Genomic DNA, 20,743 nt, shown 5'->3' with positions numbered 1-20,743 from the left:
CGCCTGCCGATTCTTCATTTCGACTCATCTCAGCTTTTCAACACTAAGATTTCCAGCTAAAACCAACTCATCACTTCTACCAACTCCAAAAACGTTCTTCCAGCTTCCAACGCCAAAATGGAGTCTATTTGGAACAAGTTTAGCTACGACAGAGCAGCCGTCATCGAAGATGCGTTCTCGATCGTAATGAACTACGGCCAACAAGAGTGGTTGAACGCTGCCGTGAGTCAAACAGTTGATGACATCGTGTTCTCTCTCGGAGGAGACGAGGGCTTGACATTCGTGGAGTTTGAGATCCTGGTTGCGTATGCTGCTCGCGTCGACCCAAGAACCCAGCTCGCGTTCCTCGACAATCTTGTCGACATTATTCGAGCTTCTCGTGGCATTGAGTCTTTCTCCAAGTACGATCAACGATTTCTGGATTTTGTTGTGGGCATCCACAATGGCCTTACCGTTGCTCGTGGGACAAACCTCGGCCTGTATGTCCCACCAGGTTTGTCAGATGCTAACATCACCCAGCATGTTCGTTGTCAAGGGCCGGCCCCCATTGAATTAATGCAGGCTCCAAGCGGCGAAACTACTCGTACTTGGAAGTCTGAGTTTGAGGAGGTCAGCGGAGCAGGTAAGTACGCCCGTTCGGTCGTTGAGACTGTTACTGGAGATGCATTTATGTCTGGCGGTGCTTACAGCACTATGTCGACGACCTCGAGTTCGTTCACTCCATCAAGTGCGTTCATGCTTGATACCCGTGAGGGATCGATGGATATCAACCCGTCTGTTGAAGACTTTGCAGAGATGACTCCTGAGCGTGGACTTGGTGACGGACGCTTCTGCAGCACCTTGGAAGGCGTGTCGGACCTGAAACTTGAGCCTGAAGCCCTTGTCAATCTGCAAGCCAGTGACTGGGATGGCTTTTATTCGGGTGTTAGCTTATAAGAAGCGGTCTAGTGTTGGATGGCAGGTGTTTGAGAATACGACTGTAGACATAGGTAGATAACAAAGCAAGTTTGGATGTACGATTTGGGTTTGCTTTCTATAGAAATGGTCAGAAGACTTGAAAATGAGCTGATTTTATTAATTTATTTATTCTTGACCCGTATATAATCCTGGACTTTGTCCTTCGTGCATTGCGTGGCAGCTGCTGGGATGGTCGATGAACTTGGTGACAAGGACAAGAGTCAATAAGCCCTTACAACACTACATCGTGCCGGACATTCTACAGCTTGAACTATTGATTGTAATAACGATGTAAGATTTAAATAAAGATAAAGCATGTGGCTTATGCCTTGTATTCGGAATTGTGGGTGGCGTTGTTTCAGTAACCGAAAACGGCCGGACCAAAAACATCATGTCAATCACAATGGTACAAGTCTGCAATTAGCTAGCACCAAATCCCTGCCGCTTGAGATCTGTGCATCGCAAACCAATGTAATAAAATTCAATATAGCCCCTCTGCGATTGCACGTGGCACAAGACGCAAACAGGATGAATGGGAGCCATGTCTCGGATGCTAGCAGCTGCCTAACCAATGCCTCAAAGCAGTTCAGCATCTCCTAGACGACTAGATGTGATACAGTGACTTATAAGAGGTGATTATAAGTATCAAGATCCTCAAAGAACTACGTTCCGCACATTCCAACATCGCTCTCTATTGCCGCTCGCCTTGACATGTCCCGTCTTCGGCTCGTCACTTAACATCAGCTTCGTGTCACAATGAAGTCCACGATCCCTTTTCTTATCATCGCCCTTGCAGGTTCAGGCTTTGCACGCTGGTACAAGCGCGATGAATGCGCAACTGCGTGTACTGACGCATATAACTCATGCCGAGTTGAACCAGACGCCAGCCAAGCATTCTGTGCGGAGGATTACGAAAGATGTCTCGGATTCAATCCATTCTTGGGCTCAAACTCAATCAACGCTCCGACAGCATGCTCAAGAGGCGCTACAGGGGCTTCTAGCACGGCAGCTGTAAAGTCAACCACTGTTCTCAACACACGTTCAGGCACTTCCAGCTCTTCAGCACCCGCATATGGCGGGAGTTCATCTTCTACTGTTGGTGCTGACACCATGACTCCCGCTGTCAGTACAGACACAAGTATACCTGAAACATACGACTGCGTTACCGAGTGTAACGATGACTATAACACCTGTCGTACCGCACCAGACGCCAATATGGCCAGCTGTGCTGCCCAGTACGCCCAATGTCTCGGGTACAACCCTTTCAATGGAGGGGGTTCACTGGTTACTCCTACTGCTTGCTCTGTCCCTGCTTCTGTCACCACTCAAGTGACCCAGTCGAACTCAAGCCCACAGCAATCACATATGGCTTCACAATCTGAAGCCCCTCAGCCTGATACAACAGCTGGACCGGCGACCTCTTACCAACAACCAATAGCTACCTGCAATGCTGGTACATGTATGGATGGTACTACAACTGATGGTGGAACTCCAGGAATGGCGACGGAGCCCCCAGTCATTGTTGACGCGGCTGGAGATGTCAAACCTTGGATAGGCTTTGCGGCTTTGGCAATTGCTGTCGCACTTTAAGGCTTGGCTGACAAAATTACCCAACACATTCAGCTCTTGTATTCAACTTGCTACAGCATGAATGCTGATAAGAACAAAACCTAGAATAAGACTCTTTCGTCCCCTGAGGGGGTAGAGGATGCCTCCAATGCGTCGTGCTGAGTCGGGTCCTCTTGTGTTTCCGAGCTTTCAAAACCTTTGGTAGTTGAGACGTTTTTAATTGTCTGCGAGGCGCCATCACTTGGTTGATGTTGGTCGCATGATACAAAGATTCGCCAAGTTGGTTTTGTTTGGTGTTTGGGTGAAGCTCTCTCCGGAAGTTGGCCCACTAACAGTTGAGAGGTGGCCCACTCAGTGAATTCATCGCTACCATGAGATAAAACGGAGAACTAGTTTAGAAACTTTCCTTTGTGCTGCTTTACCAGCCGGAAGCCATCTTATATTTTGACCGAGAAATGTACCTCCGACCTGCCATATCGTCTTTGTTTTAACTGAATGTTCCCATGCTCAGTCTCATTGGCAGGCAAACATCATTAATCAGCGTGTGGAGACAAGCAGTGCGGAAGACTAACCGTAACGAGTAGCATCTCACCCGCAATCTGATCTATAAGCAGGCTTCGCTATCCGCAAACAACCATGTGTTTACTGTGAACAGCAAAAGAGTTCCGAAGTCTTCCTCGTTAATCCAATCATGAGCCGGCTAGGACTGACCCGATACGAGGTGAAAGCCTGCAAGGCCTGTCAATCGTCCAAGAGGAAGTGCACCAAGCAGCAGCCCAAATGCCGCCGTTGCGACCTTCGAGGCTTGGACTGTCTCTATGAGCCTTTACCTAATACCTTTGTCTATCAAGCTACACAGAACTGCGGGGGACGAGCCTCCCCGTTGGCAGCCTTTCCAGAGGCACGATTGTTGCAGTCAGGCCAAGGTGACAGTTGGTCTGAGCTGGTAGACATAGAAGTGGAGAGTCATCAAAACACTCCGGGTACTATCTCATTAGAAGATTTGAAGGTGGCTTGGTTCCTTGATCCAGATTCCTGGAGGACAGTTCCGATTCAAGAGTCGAATAGGGCGCATCTCACGACGGACATGATTCGGGGGCTTTTATACCAAACAAGAGACTGGCTGAGCGATTGGACAAGAAGCGGAAGTAATGTGTTTGTGCATCATGAACTCTACAGAAACAGTCTCCCCGACTGCATTAGTGATGCTTTCACAACATTGTCATCATATTTGTCAAGGACACCGGAGACCAATGAGATGGTGCTCCGGATCGCAGAGCAGAACGCCGAGAGGTTATTAGTGTCTGAGGACGGCAGAAGAACAGCTGGAGACACTCTGAATAGCCTGAGTCGTGTACAAGCACTCCTGGTTTATTGCACGATCCGATTGCTGGATGGTGATCTGCGCCAACGTCACAAAGCGGAGCAGCATCTTCAAACCCTACAGGATTGGACGAAAGAAATGATGAATGATGCCCTCAAGGCGACTAATAACGGAGATATGATTATGAAGAACCATCTCACGAATGTAAGCCCTCAATATTTCACATTACCGCTGCTCCTGGGCCAGTTCTCTCCTGAGCAACTACTCTGGCATTCGTGGGTACTGTCAGAGTCTATTCGAAGGACATGGTGTGTATCCATGGGCCTTCAATCAGGCTATGAGCTGCTGAAAACTGAATCTGGTCCCTGTTACGGGACCTTGCCCATCACCACGAGAAAGGGGCTTTGGGAAGCGAGGTCGGCGTTCACTTGGACAAAGATGTGCGCGGAGAGCAACATAGGCTTTATGTGCAGGAATGATCATGAGAAGGCCATGATGGATATGGAACCCGGAGATATTGACGACTTTGCGTTATGTATGATGGAATTAGATATTGGTCCTGACAGGATAGCGAGGTGGAGATCTGAACGAGCCGTATGAGATGAGCAGAATAGAAGAACTTTGATTCAGCACTTTAGAAAACCATAATGTGTAAGTAGGATAGTGGAGGAAGAATATGGTGATGTAAGTCCAGGTGGTTCTTCCGCTCTGGCTTGCGGATTGCTTTGTTATCACGCCCCACACATCCGCAACCCTCCGCTGGCTGAGTAAACAACAAGAGTGGAATACATCTATAAACAATCAGATATTTAAACACGATTATACGCTTCCTGTTCATCCTAAACTCTCCACTTCTATATCCCAACAATAATCTCTACCCTCTCACCCCAGACGACATGGCAAGACAGTGGATACTCAACGACCAGCAGGGCTTTGAGACCTCGCTCAAGTATGAGACAAATGTGCCCATTCCATCGCAAGATGAGCTCGGCCCCAATGATGTTCTAGTGAAACTCAATGCAGCCAGTCTCAACTATCGAGACCTCGTCATTGCTGCATCAGCTGTATGTATCTAGATGTCCAGAGATGTCGACTTTGACATCAACTGACAAAGTTTAGCAATTTGGCCCCATCACCCCACCTATGGTCCCTCTCTGTGACGGAGCGGGCTTAGTCGAAGCCATTGGATGTTCTGTCAAAGACTACAAGCCTGGTGATCGAGTCGTCACTTTTCCTGCACCAAACGTGGTGGTGGAGAGAGGAAGCGATGCTGATGTCAATATGTCTGATGTGCCAACCATGCTCGGTCTGGGTACCAAAGGAACGCTTCGAACCCATGGAGTATTCTCGGAAGGGGCTCTTGTTCATGCGCCGGAGTCTGTTGACTGGCTTCAAGCTGCTACTCTCCCCGTCACCTACATTACAGCTTGGAATGCCCTCTCGGAACTAGGCAAAGACCAAGTTGGACCGCACACCTGGATCTTGGTTCAGGGAACTGGAGGCGTCAGCGTGGCAATGCTGCAACTAGCGTCGTCTCTCGGACTCACAGTCGTGGCGACTACTTCATCTCAAGAGAAGGCAGAGAAGCTGAAAGGGCTTGGTGCAACTCATGTTGTCAACTATCGCGAAAATCCTACTGGCTGGGGCAAAGAAGCGCGATCTTTGACGCCTAATGGAGCAGGCTTCGACATGATCGTCGACATCGGCGGTAATGAGACACTCAAGCAGTCACTCGAAGCAGTGCGCCCTTATGGGTCTATCCAAGTCGTTGGTGCTGTTGCGCAAGACACCCAGGCCGTTCCCATGATGGGGGCTCTCATGTTCACGTGCACTATTCGTGGGTTCCTCATGGGTAGCCAGAATCAGTACAAGGAGCTTGTGCGATACATTGATGAGAAGAAGCTCAAACCTGTATATGATAATGCGGTCTTTGAGCTGGCAGATGCTAAGGAGGCTTACAGGAAGCTGAAGGAGCAGAAGCACTTCGCTAAGGTCGTGATCCGCATCGACCATGACTAGATCTGACGTTGGGAGAACGAGTTGGAGCTTTCGAAAGAATCAGGTTCGGGAATCTTTTGGGATTACAATTACATATCGAGAAGTATGTCTATCATTATTGAATCATATGGGATCTATTATTCCATAAGTGGTCGATATCGGGTTGTCAGAAGACGGGCTTTGTCTCATCTGTGAATAGCCATTCGATGGCAGTCGACCCGTGTCCTAGTCTTCAAAACGTTGATTGCCGCGGCCTTGGTTCTTGAGGTCAATCTCCTCAAGGAACATTGACGTCAACAGCCCCAAAGCACCCAAGCCTGCCATTGTGTAGAAGATCGTGCGGAAACATTCGAGGTACACTCTTAGTACCTCATTGAGTGTTCCTCGAGAAATGCTCAAGGACCCGAGTTCTTTGATGAAAGCAACGGCTTTTGAGGCGTCTTCCAAAGGTGCAAGAGGCCCTGTAAGCTGCAAAGAGCTAGAGGCGATAGTCTTTGCAAAGACAGTGTTGAATATTGCAGAGGCGATGGTCAAACCGATCAGCCCTCCAAACATGCGAATCGTGAGGAACTGTCCGATTGCGACGCCTGTGTCGTCGACATTCTTGACGCTGGCTTGCATCGGTAGAAGGTTTAGTCGCAGAAGAGCAACGCCTGTTCCCCAGATGACGGGGAGTCCAAAAAGCATCGGTGAGGGTGAACTGAGATTGAAGAGTGCCAGAATACCAGTACCAAGAGCCAGCAATGCCCATGAGAATCGCAATAGCCAGGTATAACCTCCAAACCATGGCACCATCATCATGGAGATTACTGCAATGAATACACTAATGATGGAAGTTGGCAACAGGAAAACAGCTGACCTGATCGGCGTCTCCAGATATACTGCTTGATAAATCAGTGGCAGGTATTGAAGTAACGAAACAAGGATGGCTCCGTGAATGAAACCTCCGAGCAATGTCATGTTGGCAGTGATGGAATGGAACAATCGATGAGGCATAATTGGTGCAGCAGGCTTCGCTTCGTAAAAGACGAAAGCAACAAGAACCAAGACTCCCAGGATCATCGGAACCAATGTCTGCCATGCAGCCCATGGAAATAAGGAGCCAGCCCAACTGAGCGGCAACACGAAAACTGTGATACCAGAGACAACAAGGCTCATTCCAATCCAGTCAAGGCGTTCAATGTTGCTAGCAAGTGAAGCGTCCATCGTGACAGGCCGTAACTTGAGAAAGAAGAATACCAACGGCGTTCCAATTGCAAGAATGGGGAGATTGATCCATCCGATCCATCGCCAAGTGGCGTACGTAGAAAACAAAGCTCCGACAGATGGCCCGAGAATATTGCCCACTGCATTGGGAATACCCATCAAGCCCAAATATTTCGATCGTTCTTCGAGTGTTGTCATGTCCGCGAGAATGACCTGAATAAGAACATCGATGCCGCCGCCGCCAAAACCTTGGAGTACACGACCTACGATAATGGTCTTCATGTTTTGAGCGACGGCAAAAGCGATGGATCCGATAAAGAAGAGACAAATGCAGACATAAAGAGGTGGTTTTCGGCCGAATGCGTTTGATATGCTTGCCCAAACCGGCTGCATCACCAGACCGCATAGTGTATAAGATAGGTTGGCCCAGAAAGACTCTAGACTTGAGCCTTTGAGATCATTGGCTATTGTCTGGCACGAATGTCAGTACAAAAGCTATTATCAGAGGAGTACGAAAGCTGAGGATGATCTTACCGGCAGTGCAATGCCAAGTGCTGTTGCATCTACTTGGAATACGAACAGTGTAGCAGACAACCCAATGAAAGCCAATTTGAAGGCTAGAGACTTCTTTTGCTTTGACTGACTGCCTTCATCGTCTGGCAACGCTTCCGCATCCTTCTTCGATGAGTTTCTATTAGCGTTTTTTAATGTCTCGAGTTCGATGCCATGAGTTTGCTGTACTGGAGATGCAGAGATCTCTGGACTGCTTATTCTGGCGTCCGATTGTTCCATCTCGAGCACTTCACTAAATAAATCTAACAAGATCCATCAAGTTTATCGCGAAGACAAAACTGATGCCAATGCGATTGCAAGAAGTGTCACGTGCTGTGATGAGGCCTCCTTGAATCTACTGCAAGGGGTTTAGCTGAGGTTCCTGAAGGATCGAAGGATCCATAATATCCGGGTAAAACGGAATGAAGCAACTGATAAGATATGATCGTTCGAGCACCATAATCCCAGTCCCAGCTTACGCTGAGACCAATCGTACTGGGATCTTGAAGACTCATGATTTCATGCTATGTCCATCTTATACATATTGCATATAGAATTTGTATCTTCTTGAAGGCTCGGGCGCTGGCAAATGGCTAGGTAAGACAAGCAAACTCGCCAGTCGCTTCGCTCGCTAGTGCTTACGGGTCATTTCCCTACAGTTCCACCGAGTGTAACCACGAAACACCAAACAATGGCCTCGCGGTATGCCTTGGTAGTTCAGAAGAGAACGAGAAGTAGTGTTCCAAGGAGGAAGACAGGATGTCAAACATGCCGGTTAGTATAGTTCTCGGTTTTGCTACTAGTGATTCTCATATTAGAGAAGTAAAAAGGAGATAAGCCACTAACATCCCAGCAGCAAAAGAAGGATAAAGTGCGACGAGAGTAAGCCAAGTTGCGCGAAATGTCTTCGATCGGGATGGAAATGCGACTACAGTGCTGTATCGGCCTCACCAACCTCTTCCAAGAGTGACTTTATCCCATCTATGACATTAGGATCATCAGCTCTATTGCCCATCGCCAGCTACTCCATCCCTTTCAAAATTCCCGGAAGCCAGAAAGACCGAAGACTACTCCACTACTTCTGTGTCCAAGGATCGAATGACATATCTGGGTTTCTGTCATCGGACTTCTGGTCTCAAACTGTGCTCCAGGCTGGACATGAAGATCTAGTGGTGCGGCAGGCCTTGGTTGCAATGAGCTCCCTCCACCTGGACTATACATCGTCAAGTCCTGACAGAAAATCAGTAGCCAGTCCCGAGACCTTGAGTCTGTACGGCAAAGCTCTGCGATCACTGGGGAAGCGATTAGTTCAACCATCAGACGGCACAACAAAAACTGCTTTGGTCTGTTGCATTTTATTCTATTGCTGCGAAAGCACCATCGGTGACGGCAATGCCGCACTCCAACATCTCGGCAATGGCCTCAAGCTCCTTGTGTCAGCTCAACGCAACCAGACTGCCGACGAATCTACGGACATCAAGAGCTTGACAACTATCTTCGAGCGTCTCGACATGCAAGCCAGCTTCTTCGAGGACGATCGGATACCAATCCTTGCTTTACCAAAGTACAGATGTGAAGAGCCACATGATGGTACATTGCCGCTGCGGAAAGGGATCCTCGGGCTTCAAGATGCTCAGCAGCGACTGGTTAAACTTCAAGCATGGTTATATCATTTTGTCAATAAGAACGTCGAATTCTATCAGGAAATGAAAGAGTCGCTGAGCCTGGACATTTTGGAAGAGAGGTCATCTTTGGAACAGGGTTACAATGCCTGGATCGAAGACATCAACGAATTCGAGAACAGAGATCAACACGACGACCAAACCTTGCACGGAATTCGGACACTTCTGGTTCACTTCTACGTTTGCCGAATGATATTGCAGTCAAAGTTCCCTCAGGATCACAACGTGTTTGGCGCTTCGCCTAATCCAAACGCTCATCACATACTCGACCTGGCTGAGACCTTGCTCGAGCATACTATACAGGTTAACGCCTCTCCCATTGCTACCAAGACTCCGCGACGCAATTTCTCGCTGGAAACGGGAGTCGTGGCTCCACTGTTCGCACTGGCGATCAAGTGCTCAGACGATTCGGTGGCTACAAGGGCTGCTCAAATGCTTGCCTCATCACACCGAAGGGAGGGTCTGTACGATGCTCAGACCATGTCACATATCATTAATGAACTGAAAAGATCACGGGATGGTGTCACACGGATCAAAGAGGAGATTGGAGGCGGTATCGAAGCCGTGAGTCCATTAGAATACCATATACCTGAGCAGTACGAAGGCGGTGGGATAGACAAGCTTCTTTGGTCAATGAGTCTTTGAGAGTATTCCGTTCGAGGCCCCTTCAAGCCACGGAAAAGCAGTATTAGATACGAGATGACGCAATGAGGTTTACTGACAGAAGCCAACTGTTTCCCAGTCCTGTCGGGCTGCAATCACAATGGGGTTCCTAGCTGTGCGGCGTGGCTGAATGGTCGTAAGCCCTAGTACGAAATGAGAGTATTCTGTTTATTTGTGAGGCCCAGACAAGTTCCGGCCTTGCCTGGAGCCATAGATTGACAACTGCTTCTTACTGGTGTATTAGTGATGCTGATTTCCCCCTGGCCGTGAATGATATGCATGGTCCAATAAGGAGGGCCACTGTGGAGGAACAAGGCTGGCTGATAAGGCAGACCCTTCAGGAGTCAACCAGCGGCTGGTATCAGCCCAACTGCGGGGAAAGCCTGGATAATCTGACTTGTGACTTCTGCACAGCCGAGCAATGTTCACATAATAAATGAATATATTGGCCCAATACATGTCGCAAAGGCCGCTTTCACTTGCAGGTCATCTTAGACTCAGTTGTGGGTTTGGTACTTCGAAGTTCATTTCAACGTAACCTCTGGCTTCATCATTAAACATCCCCCGTTGTTGAAAGCAACAACAATGGCAGCCAGCACAAATGTCGGAGAGAATGGAGACACAATTATCAACGCCTGTACATACCACAGGATGGAATTCGACAGGGTCCTGATACGGACGAATGAGCGAAAGCTCGATGCACCATTTCTGCTGTCTACCTCGGATACCACCTCGTCGTCAAGCCTCGGTATCTTGAGCCGCCTGCCCGAGGAGTTGATTCTCATGATACTTCGCGAACTTGACATTCTCTCGTATCTGCGTTTTCGGGGCGTCAATAACCGTGCGCGCAGCATAGCGACGGCATCGCGCGAGTACAAAGCTGTGGTGAAGCATGGACTTCAGGGACTGAAACCATTGCTCAAGGCAGAGCTGGGACATGTCTGTACCATTGCTCACTTCTACCAGACGCTAGTCAGTAACAAGTGCGAGTTCTGCGGAAAGTTTGCAACGTTTCTATATCTTATTACTTGCCAACGATGCTGCTTCACTTGTCTGCAAATCTCTGTCGACCTGCACGTTCTCCCTGTCCCGGTACCCAAAGCGTTCGCGAAAGCAGTGAACTGTTCAAGTAAGGAGATCGAAAAGATCTGTGGACCTAAACTTCGAGTGGTCTATGGAAAATACTCTCTACAGCCATGGCCAAACGTTAAGAGACCCAGATACCTTGTACAAGCCAAGCCTGTTGTTGAGAAGCTCAGGTCTCTTGGCTCTTCTCCAAGAATCCCAAAGTCGGTACTATCACATCAACCGCAAAGTCAATCTCACGACGAAATAAGACATGACTTTTGCTACCGGTATATGGCTGCTGCTGCTTTACCATGGTATGATTTGAGTAATGACAGGATGGAACCAGGGATGAATTGCAAAGGATGTCAATTTCGCGTTGAAGAGTATGAACGCACGAACAGACGTCTGGACCCACCATGGGGTTTCAATGATAGGGATCGGGTGTACTCAGGGGAGGAGTTCTTGTGCCATTTCGGATCTTGTACGTATGCCCAGAAAGTATGGGCTGACACACAAGAGAAACGAATGGCTCCAGAATCAGATTTCACTCTCCGGGGCGGGATTGTGCTGCATTATGAACCCAGACACGAACTTCATTGACCTCGCCGTGAATAAATATGGACCATGGCGAGGGTGTCCCGGAAGGCTTGTAGGATCTCCCCCGTCATTCTCCATATATGCTCGAATATTGCATTGTGTCAGCCATTTCATTGTAACAATCACATATCAAAGGCAACAGTATAATAGTTTAGTAGTTCAAAACCTGAGGCTACAGTTCTTCAAACATACACATTGAGATCCAACGCCATATAGCAACATTACAACTACCAAGCCTTGACGGAAGCTTGTCTCCTGAGCTACGTACGTGGCTTCCTCATCCATAATATAAACAAACGCATTCAGGCATTCTTGAGGGCCTTGTGGATCTCGTTCTTATATCTGGTGTTGATAGCCCGCCGGTTCAGCTTTTGAGTAGCAGTGACAAGGCCCTGTGTAATTAAGTCAGTAGCATTCACGTGTCGGACGATGGGTGAACTTACGCTTGCCGGAGTCCATTCCTCTGGCGTTATAACTATGCCAGCAACAATCTCAGCACTCGATAGACCACCGCGTTTCCCAGCTGCTTGCAGATCCTTCAACAAAATCTCCTGGATTCGAGGATCACTGTGCATGCTGTGCTCATCAACGCCCATCTCCCGTGCCATATGGAGAAGAGAGGTCTCGTTGGGCATCACGACAGCAATAGGTCGAGAGTGGTCAGAGTCGGCATAAACCATGACGTTCATGATGCCCTGCACGCCGCGGTAGATAGCCTCCAGCTTTTCTAGGGCGACATACTCGCCGCTGAGTAACTTGACCAGGTTCTTGATGCGATCGATCACGCGAAGATGGCCATCGGTATCGAACTCGCCAACATCTCCTGTTTTGAACCAACCATCTTCAGTGAAGCTTCTCTTGGTTTCTTCCTCATTCTCATAGTATCCCAGCATAACGGCCCCACCTTTGATCAGGATCTCACCTTGCGGTATCTTCGTATCGGCAGAGTAACCGAATTCGGGGACAGATATCAACTTAACCTCGATGGACCCTGGAATTGTACCGATCGAATGGAGGGTGAACTCAAGGGGGGATCCCAACGATCCGTTCGCACAGGTTTCAGTGAGACCATAACCTGTGAACATCGGAGCAAGAACGAGGGACAGGAAGTGCTTCGTCGACAGAGAAATGGCACTTCCACCATTGAAAAGAAACCGGATTCTGCCGCCAGTCATCTCTCGAACCTTGCCAAAAACGATGCTGTCAAGCAGACAAGCACCAGGTAGCTTATGTTTGACCATGAAACTCTTGTATGCAAAGGCACGCCAGAACAAGGTTCGCAGAAGCACGCTTGCGTTGAGCCGAGTCATGACACCTTTTCTAATAGTCTCGTAGACTTGGGGAACACCGGGCATAATTGTAGGCGCCAGTTCACGCATGTCACCAGCGCAGTTTCGTACGGACGTATCAGACAGGGTCCGTGGATTGCTGTAGCCAATGGCACCGCCAAAATAGTATCCGAGATTTTCGAGAGCCATTTCCAAGACATGTGCAAGCGGAAGATAGGCGAGCAAGACGTCGTTGTGAGTCACACAGTCAGAAACGCAGGTATACAGACCGGCAACTAGAATGTACATCAGCATCGGGTATCGAGAAGAAAACGTAAGTCACCTTACTGCCTGCAATGAGATTGCGGTGCGCAATGCGCACGCCCTTAGGAACGCCTCCAGATCCTGAAGTGTACATCACACAATACAAGTCATCTGGTTCGGGATAAACGGGATCTACCATTTCGCTCTGGCCAGCCTTACAAAGATCTTCGAAGCTAATCACTTTGATCTTTGGATGTGAGGTCTTGAACTCTTCCAGGAGTTCCGACCCGCCGAAGATGGATGCTTCATTCAAGATCAGTGTGTGAACCTTCGACTTTTTGAGAGGCTCGGCTGCGGTTTTGAGCAGATATGGGTCGATGTACATGACCTCAGCTTGGGTTTGGACGAGACTGTGTTCAAGGCCACTCGATCCAAGAGAGTCGTAAGCTGTGATAATTGACATGGACTGAGTAGCACAAGCATGCGATGTAGCAATCCACTGTGCACTGGACGAACTTGATCAGAATGTGATTACACTACGTTTGAGATAAGTCCATACCTCGTGGAGCCGAACAGAAACACTTTATCACCTCGTCCAAGTCCCAAACCTCGCAAGCCTGAGCCGACTTCGAGGCAATGCTTCTCGTACTGCTTGTACGTCATGAAGGTAAAGCCAGATAACTCGAAGTAGGTCCATTCCTTTTCCACCTTCTGCACCTTGCCATCGACTTTCTTCTCGAACTGGTTTGTTCCCTTGTGGAGCTGAATCAGCTTTCTAGAACCAACAGCATTGCTGTCCGGGAATAGCCGTGCGCTGCGGCGAATGATGTCGAAAACGGTGCGAACATCCTCTGATGGGCGCTCAATCAGGCCATCGCGAGCCCGTGGATGTCGACGGGGAACAGTTTCGTTCGGCCTTTTCTCGTATCCAGGCGAGTCGATGGTGAAAGGTGGTTTGAACACCTGATATAAAGGCGTAATGCCTGAGGTATGCGCCATTCTGTCGCAAGGTTACTAGAAGGGTGCAGATAAAAAAGGCGTTATTGGAGATGATTGTAAAAGTCTGACAAACCTTCAGTGTCAGGAGGCGAATACGTCGCAAGCCGTGAGATCTGAGAACGTTGACGTTGGGACCGTTGGCTCCATAAAGGTAAGTCACAGTCATCAGCACCCAACAAAATATTTGGGGATAACATTTTGTTGGCGGCTTATCCCTGCGTCCGATCCTGTACAGATTACTCTCCACTCTGACGTGGGACCTCTGACCAACCTGCAACGCGTGGTCAATGCTGTTGTCACTCATCGACGCGTAAGTCTTCGATGTTTGCTGTGAGTGTCACACATGTGACATGGCTAAGCCAGGTTGGGTGCCTCGTCTGACGAGCTGACACAGTCAAACGTTCGGCCAACCAATTGCCTGACGGGTGATAGCACTTAGCAATGCAATAATAAGCTGACTGGCGGCTGTTTGGATTACCGGACTCCTTCGACCATAATTCGTTGCCAGTATGTTCAAGTTATCCCGTCGGTTTTTGCTTATAGACAAGAAGTGGCTGCAAAGGATGAGAAAGCCGGAAAACCCGCTTCGGCGACAGAGTATTGACCCATATGCCTAAACATCTTTATGTCGAAGGGTATAAGCATCAAAGCGGTTGTGATGACATGTAGGTCTACTGAACTCAGGCCGCTGGACGGCTGTATTACGCGTAAGCCGTTCCTTCTGACACAATCTGTCAGCCAGTTACTTTTAGTACACCATCCTCTCCGTCCTCATTCTGCCCGCTCTATACAGTGATGGCCCAGCCCTTGATCAACCGGGACAGCAAACGGAAAGCCAAAGGGCAGAATATCATGACTAACTTGTAGCAGTTTGAGCTCAGCCTCCTGTCTCAATCCCTGTAAGTACGTACATGAAGCGCTCAAACAATTCCTTCCCAAGAGCGTTCTCGAGAGCCTTCCCATAAGTACATTCATTTTCATGCCCTAGCTTACATCATAATTCGGAGACAGGTGTCTTCTATCGTAGATCATGATGTCTCTGTCGCAGCTTTGAAATCGTCGCGCCATCTCTGAAACGAATCCCGGAAGCGATCATAAATCGTATACTTGATGATTAAGGCTGCGAGCCCACCATAGGTCTCCCAGCCGATATACTCAGTCACCTTCTCACCACTCGTCGGGTCGACAGACTCTATAAACTCGTGAATGCGCTCGTTGTGACTCAAGAAGAAAGGCATGCCGATGTAACGCCAGGTAACCCGATATCCTAGCCTGCCATCATCAGTCTCAAAGCGCTCTACTCTGTCAACAGTTTCGGCCGCTGTATTTGTCCGCTGTTTCGAGTTCTTGTTCATATGGACATCAACTGTGAAATCTACCCCTGCATACAGGTAGCCAGGACGAGAGATGACTTCATGTAGCTCCGAGTCATTTGTAGTCTGATTAGTGATAGGGGGGGCTCTTGTGATGGCCCCACGAGGGGTGAGGGCGTTCCAGTATGGCCAGGTATTAGTGTCGATCAGCTTCTCGAGGCATTTTAGTGCAGGTGCATTGATCATGACAGAATAGCTGATTGAAAATGCGGATAGGGCGTTGACACCATTAATTGGGGTAGGAAGAGGAGGACCAAGAACAGCTGGCTGCCCTTTTGTAATTTTTCCATTGGAAAGTGACATCGTTGAAGCTGGAGAAAACACAAACGCCAGTTCGATAAACTAAACTAAAGTCATGTCAAAGAACAACCGTTCGAGATGATATCTCAATTCCAAAGAGGAAGGTCATAAAGGATTGAGGGGAACTGTGCAGGCTGATCCTCGGTTACCAGTATTGCGTGTGCTGACGGCACCTACATCTGCCCGCGAACGGCTCCACAGCTTGCTCGTTCTCACAGAGGAGCAGCGTGAAAGTCTTTAGAAGCCATCAGTACGTGTAGATAAAAGCCAAATTGGCGGTTTGTCCTGTTGCTGATTATACTATAGGTTCATTTCTGGTGACACTCATCCTTTTTTCCCGCGCCATAGTTCGTGCTGCGTCATATATTTATTAGCACTTTATAGATTCTAGCTTACTAGTTATTAATAAAACTTCTGTATATTAATTAAGCCTAATATATATTAAATCTTCTATTAAGAGATATAATACTTTAATAAGCTTAGTTATATGCCTTGTATAATCTGCTAATAATAAACCTAAGCACGGCTTAGTTTAATACAGTTAGTGTGACGGTTGGGTCCAACTGTGTTAAACTAAGCCGTGCTTGGGTTTATTGTTGGCAGATTACGTAGGGCGTGATGCTGAGCGGTTGTCGAAGTGTCACGTCTCTTAATGGTAGATTCAATGCGTGTTAGGCTTGATCAATGTAAAGAAGTTTTATTGATAGCTGGTGAGCTAAGTTCTATCTACTGCTAAATGAATGTATATATATACTGAGGTGGTTGCATGAGGAGCGATGCGATACAAGGTCGCCGTCGGTCCTGGAACGACGCGGTCCTGGAGCGCCGTCGTTCCTATACCTGTCGGTCCTTGTCTGGTTGGCTGTTAGGGTGGAGCCTTTTGTGGGGTACACGTGACGTAACCGCTGGGATCGTAACAGTTAGACTCTATACTATTACACTAGGTAACTTATATAATAAATAGCTTAAGGCTAGTTAATAATAAGCTAAGAAGATATTAAAAAAGATTAAGCCCTTATAATATAATATCTAAGATAAAAAAGAGGTAATTATAAGGTTTTATAAAAAGAAAATATTTTAGGTTTTATATTAGTTTTATTACCTAAAGTTAAAGGCCTAAAGTTCTAATATTATTATTAATAATATAAAAAAGAGTTAAATAAATTAAAAAATATAATATATAATAAATTAAATAAATAAATTAAATATTAATATATTAATAATATAAATAAGAAAAAGACTTAAATATATACCTTAAGTTTAAAAGATAATTTCTTAGTTTAATTAGATTTTAAAGGTTTTTATAAAGAAAAAAATATCATTCTTTAAAATTACTTAGTTATATCTTTTATAAAAGTATAAATAAATATAATTTATATATTAAATATAATTCTATAAGAGTAATATAATATAAGGTTATTATTAATCCTAGAATAATATAAACCTAGAATACTATTAGTCTTATAAGTATTAATCCTCTTCTAATTAATAAATTAAATAGAGAAGATTATAAAATATATATAATATAACTACTAGAATTATAATATAATCTCTCCCCTTTAGTAGTCTTACCCTTAAGGCCTATTATCCTAATTAATATTTTTTTTTAATAAGATTTAATTTAAACCTTTTAGTATTATATCTTATTATATTTAATTATATTTCTAAGTAGTTATTATATAAAGATTATAAAATCTATATACTTATACTTTTTATTAAGTTTATTAATAAAAAAGCTAATATATCTTATACTTATTATTTTTAGGTAGATAAGAAATATCTAATATTTACTAATTTTACTTATTATAATAAGTGTATTAAGGATAAGGAGTCTTATAATAGTACTTATATTATATCTTCTTATAAGTTATATATTATTTTTTATTACTTTCTTATTAATTTTAATAATTATAACTTTAATAAAATAATAAAAGAAATTAGAAAATAAGAAAAATAAAATAAGTAAAAATCTTCTTAAACTTTATAAGGAGGTAGTAATATTATAATCTTATTTAGCTCTAGTTATTAGTTATTTATTATAAAGTTATAAGATTTATAATTATATAAAAGAAAAATATTTTAAGGCTACTTATTATAGCCTTTAGAAAGTAAATTAATAAGATATAATCTTATTTAAATTAGATATATATAAGGATATATTACTCTAAGACCTTAAGTAAATAATATTCCTAATAATATTAACTAATCTGACTTAGGTTTAAGTAATAATTTTCTTAATACTTCTTTTTTATTTAATACTAATAGAAGTTCTTTAGGAGTTATTAGGTATTAGTAAAGTATTTAAATAGGGCAATTGATAGGGGGGCATGACGAATTGATACGCGGGCATGATCCTTAGGGGGGCATGACTTTTTGTAACACCTGATTCGTCAATTTCGTTTTTGTTAGTGTCGGCAGAATTCTGTCAGAGCTTCCTAAGTACCTCGTGTTGCATATGCCTGTCCCAGATTGTCACACGAGTGCACCACAAGAGTCAGAGGGGTGTTACAGATCTGTTGCAGGTTCGGCAGGTCTAGTATCGTAGCCTCTCCTCGTCAAATATAATGAGAACGAAGAAGACGAGGGGACAGGGATGAATCAATCAATAATCTGTTCTTCATCTTGAAATCATCATTCATCTTGACTTACCACCCTCGTATCCGACACCTCGAGCTTAGCTCGCCCTTAATCTTACCTTGGTAACCAATGCGATGCCATCAAGTTTTCTCTCCATCAGCAAGCTATCCACTCCTGAGTCTCTCAATCCTCGATGATTAGAACCTTCACCACGTCCCAATCTGAGCCTCCTTCCAGCTCAGAGAGCAATCCGAGATGCCGAACTCGCAGTCCTAGTCCTAGCGATCAATTGCACGCCCGAAAACGACGGCGGCAGAGCCGACAATCCAGGTTCAGCCCGCCGTTACTCGCGAATAGACCTCGCTCAGCGAGCAGCATTGGAACAAGTATCAGCCAATATTACGGAGTCGGCGACGAAGATACACTCGGAAATCTCTTCGCATCTTATCCACAGACCTTTTCAACCGCTCCACAGCCCCATGGATCGCAAGGGCTTCATGAGCCACCATGGGAGCTCCGTTTCGATTACGAGATACACCTTTCGAATGACTTCCTAACCCAAGGAAGACGGCAGCAGCAAGTCAGAATCCCTATACCAGGGCCAGAAACCGACCCACTACCTTCCTCCTCTCCGCCTCAATCAGCACGGGAGCAATCGTCACCCACAAAGGCCGAGTTTCAATCTGCCCTGAAGCTAGTACGAGAAGTGATTGGGACGGATCGGAAGCTTACCCTCGAGCTCGCTCGGTCATACGAGCGAGTACGCCAATGGCGAGAGAAATGGGGTTACTCGCCACTCAGTTCAGATGCGCTTGAATCGCCTCCTCCCTACTCACCGCCCCGAGAGTCGTCCACCCAAGCAGTATCCCCTCAAAAGATCAGATCTTCTCCTCTTCGAATTTCCTCGTCCCCTGCCCCCGACCCGATCCCGAACCCACCGATCCCAGGCGACCCAGCGCCGTCAGCCGAAGCTCTATTTGACTTGATAAACACCTTTGCGAAAGAGAGTGGCTTTGGTATTGTCCGACGGAACGCCTACTCATATAACGGTCGGAGGATGAGATATTCTTTCCAATGTGACAGATACGGAGAACCACGGCCTAGCAGAGGTGCAGGTCTTCGGCAACGGAAGTCCCGGAAGTGCGGATGCAAGTGGATGGTGATAGCCGAGGCTCTAGAAGAGGGCGAGTGGCTCCTACGACAACACCCAAACCCGGAACACAGTCAACACAACCATGGGCGTAGTATTAGACCGTCTGCGCACCCTTCCCATAGACGGCTGACTACACCCATCAGGGCAACCATTGAGTCGACAAGCCGTCGGGTCGGTATCCGGGCCCGTGACGTACGGGCTGTGGTCCAAGAGCAACACCCCGAATCAACCTTCACGCAGAGGGACATCTATAACGCCCGGGCTCTCATCAATCGAGACAAGTTGAATGGCTACACTCCCACTGCAGCACTGATCAAGCTATTTGATGAGATGGACGTTCCTTACGTCGTTAAGTGGGCGGATGATGAGCCAAGCCGCCTCGTTGGCCTTGTCTGGACCTTTTCCTACTGTCTCAAGATGTGGAAGCGGTTTCCCGAGGTCATCAGCTTCGACAACACATACAACACCAACCGCTTCAAGCTTCCGTTATTCCAGGCAACAGGACAGACTTGCCTTGGTTCTGTCTTCAATGCGGCTTTCGGTCTGATCGACAACGAGAGACGGGAGGGGTTCCAATTCCTCTCTGAGAGTATTCGACAACTGGCAGAGCAGCACTCCATTTGCCAACCGGACGTCATCGTTACCGACTTCGACGATCAGATGAAGGCCGCCCTGAATGATCAGTTCCCTGATGTACAGCAGCAGCTCTGTATCCACCACATCAATTCGAACGTCCTGCTCAAATCAAAGCAAAAGTGGGTCAAGGGCCGCAGTAGTAGCAGTAGTCCCGACAGCAGCGACGAGGATAAGTCTACTCCACAGGTACGGGCTGAGCTTAGCCCGAAAGACCGACAGTTAGTCCACGCGTCGACATCTGAGGACATCCCTCATAGTTATCGAGGGGTTCTCATGATGTGGAAGCTCGTCTTGTTTGCCGAGACTGAGGACGCTCACGAGAAGGCGTGGAGAAACCTCTGTAGGGAATTTGATGACCAGCGGGCTATCCTCCGGTATCTCCATGGAACCTACATGCCTGTAAGGGCCCAGTGGGCACGCTGTTTCATCCGCAAGTATCGCAACTTTGGCATCCGCGTCACCTCTGGCACAGAAGCAAGCAACAACAACATCAAGAGCTACCTTCTAAACGGTATGAGCCACCTGTATCGACTTGTCGAAGCTCTGCAGGACATGAT

The 20,743-nt window shown here is 46.7% G+C and overlaps 10 protein-coding genes across 11 annotated transcripts; 7 read left to right on the top strand and 3 right to left on the bottom strand.

Moving 5' to 3' along the window:
- Nucleotides 1-117: 117 nt before the first annotated feature.
- FOIG_15720 (uncharacterized protein) lies at nt 118-936 on the top strand (the record flags this gene model as incomplete). The annotated part of the gene is made up of 1 exon (XM_031217108.1): nt 118-936. One exon carries the CDS (start codon nt 118-120, stop codon nt 934-936), a length of 819 nt encoding a protein of 272 aa, XP_031053129.1.
- Nucleotides 937-1,575: 639 nt separating this feature from the next.
- On the top strand, nt 1,576-2,796 carry FOIG_15719 (uncharacterized protein). Its single transcript, XM_031217107.1, has one exon. It carries the CDS (start codon nt 1,714-1,716, stop codon nt 2,545-2,547), a length of 834 nt encoding a protein of 277 aa, XP_031053128.1. The 5' UTR covers nt 1,576-1,713; the 3' UTR covers nt 2,548-2,796.
- Nucleotides 2,797-3,217: 421 nt separating this feature from the next.
- FOIG_15718 (uncharacterized protein) lies at nt 3,218-4,450 on the top strand (the record flags this gene model as incomplete). The annotated part of the gene is made up of 1 exon (XM_031217106.1): nt 3,218-4,450. The coding sequence occupies one exon, from the start codon at nt 3,218-3,220 to the stop codon at nt 4,448-4,450; it is 1,233 nt and encodes a 410-aa protein (XP_031053127.1).
- A 296-nt stretch (nt 4,451-4,746) lies between these two features.
- Nucleotides 4,747-5,869, top strand: FOIG_15717 (uncharacterized protein; the record flags this gene model as incomplete). Its single annotated transcript, XM_031217105.1, has 2 exons — nt 4,747-4,914; nt 4,970-5,869. 2 exons carry the CDS (start codon nt 4,747-4,749, stop codon nt 5,867-5,869), a joined length of 1,068 nt encoding a protein of 355 aa, XP_031053126.1.
- Nucleotides 5,870-5,912: 43 nt separating this feature from the next.
- Nucleotides 5,913-7,855, bottom strand: FOIG_15716 (uncharacterized protein). The gene is made up of 2 exons (XM_031217104.1): nt 7,589-7,855; nt 5,913-7,525 (listed from the first exon to the last, which is right to left on the bottom strand). The coding sequence occupies exons 1-2, from the start codon at nt 7,844-7,846 to the stop codon at nt 6,074-6,076; spliced, it is 1,710 nt and encodes a 569-aa protein (XP_031053125.1). The 5' UTR covers nt 7,847-7,855; the 3' UTR covers nt 5,913-6,073.
- A 214-nt stretch (nt 7,856-8,069) lies between these two features.
- FOIG_15715 (uncharacterized protein) lies at nt 8,070-10,189 on the top strand. Its single transcript, XM_031217103.1, has 3 exons — nt 8,070-8,203; nt 8,266-8,380; nt 8,463-10,189. The coding sequence occupies exons 2-3, from the start codon at nt 8,298-8,300 to the stop codon at nt 9,931-9,933; spliced, it is 1,554 nt and encodes a 517-aa protein (XP_031053124.1). The 5' UTR covers nt 8,070-8,203; nt 8,266-8,297; the 3' UTR covers nt 9,934-10,189.
- Nucleotides 10,190-10,354: 165 nt separating this feature from the next.
- Nucleotides 10,355-11,849, top strand: FOIG_15714 (uncharacterized protein). The gene has a single exon (XM_031217102.1). It carries the CDS (start codon nt 10,537-10,539, stop codon nt 11,617-11,619), a length of 1,083 nt encoding a protein of 360 aa, XP_031053123.1. The 5' UTR covers nt 10,355-10,536; the 3' UTR covers nt 11,620-11,849.
- Nucleotides 11,751-14,309, bottom strand: FOIG_15713 (uncharacterized protein). 2 transcript variants are annotated; one of them, XM_031217101.1, is made up of 5 exons: nt 14,221-14,309; nt 13,708-14,148; nt 13,233-13,654; nt 12,060-13,180; nt 11,751-12,008 (listed from the first exon to the last, which is right to left on the bottom strand). In XM_031217101.1, exons 2-5 carry the CDS (start codon nt 14,145-14,147, stop codon nt 11,919-11,921), a joined length of 2,073 nt encoding a protein of 690 aa, XP_031053122.1. In that variant the 5' UTR covers nt 14,148; nt 14,221-14,309; the 3' UTR covers nt 11,751-11,918. The 2 variants fall into 2 exon arrangements, with proteins under 2 accessions (XP_031053122.1, XP_031053121.1); XM_031217100.1 differs by having other exon boundaries at nt 13,708-14,309.
- A 446-nt stretch (nt 14,310-14,755) lies between these two features.
- On the bottom strand, nt 14,756-15,890 carry FOIG_15712 (uncharacterized protein). The gene has a single exon (XM_031217099.1). It carries the CDS (start codon nt 15,821-15,823, stop codon nt 15,176-15,178), a length of 648 nt encoding a protein of 215 aa, XP_031053120.1. The 5' UTR covers nt 15,824-15,890; the 3' UTR covers nt 14,756-15,175.
- A 2,568-nt stretch (nt 15,891-18,458) lies between these two features.
- On the top strand, nt 18,459-20,743 carry FOIG_15711 (uncharacterized protein). Its single transcript, XM_031217098.1, has one exon. The coding sequence runs from the start codon at nt 19,876-19,878 to the stop codon at nt 20,095-20,097; it is 222 nt and encodes a 73-aa protein (XP_031053119.1). The 5' UTR covers nt 18,459-19,875; the 3' UTR covers nt 20,098-20,743.

This window comes from Fusarium odoratissimum (genome assembly GCF_000260195.1).
Source record: "Fusarium odoratissimum NRRL 54006 unplaced genomic scaffold supercont1.58, whole genome shotgun sequence".
Lineage (NCBI taxonomy): Eukaryota > Fungi > Ascomycota > Sordariomycetes > Hypocreales > Nectriaceae > Fusarium > Fusarium odoratissimum.
This window is presented reverse-complemented; position numbering and strand designations above follow the sequence as displayed.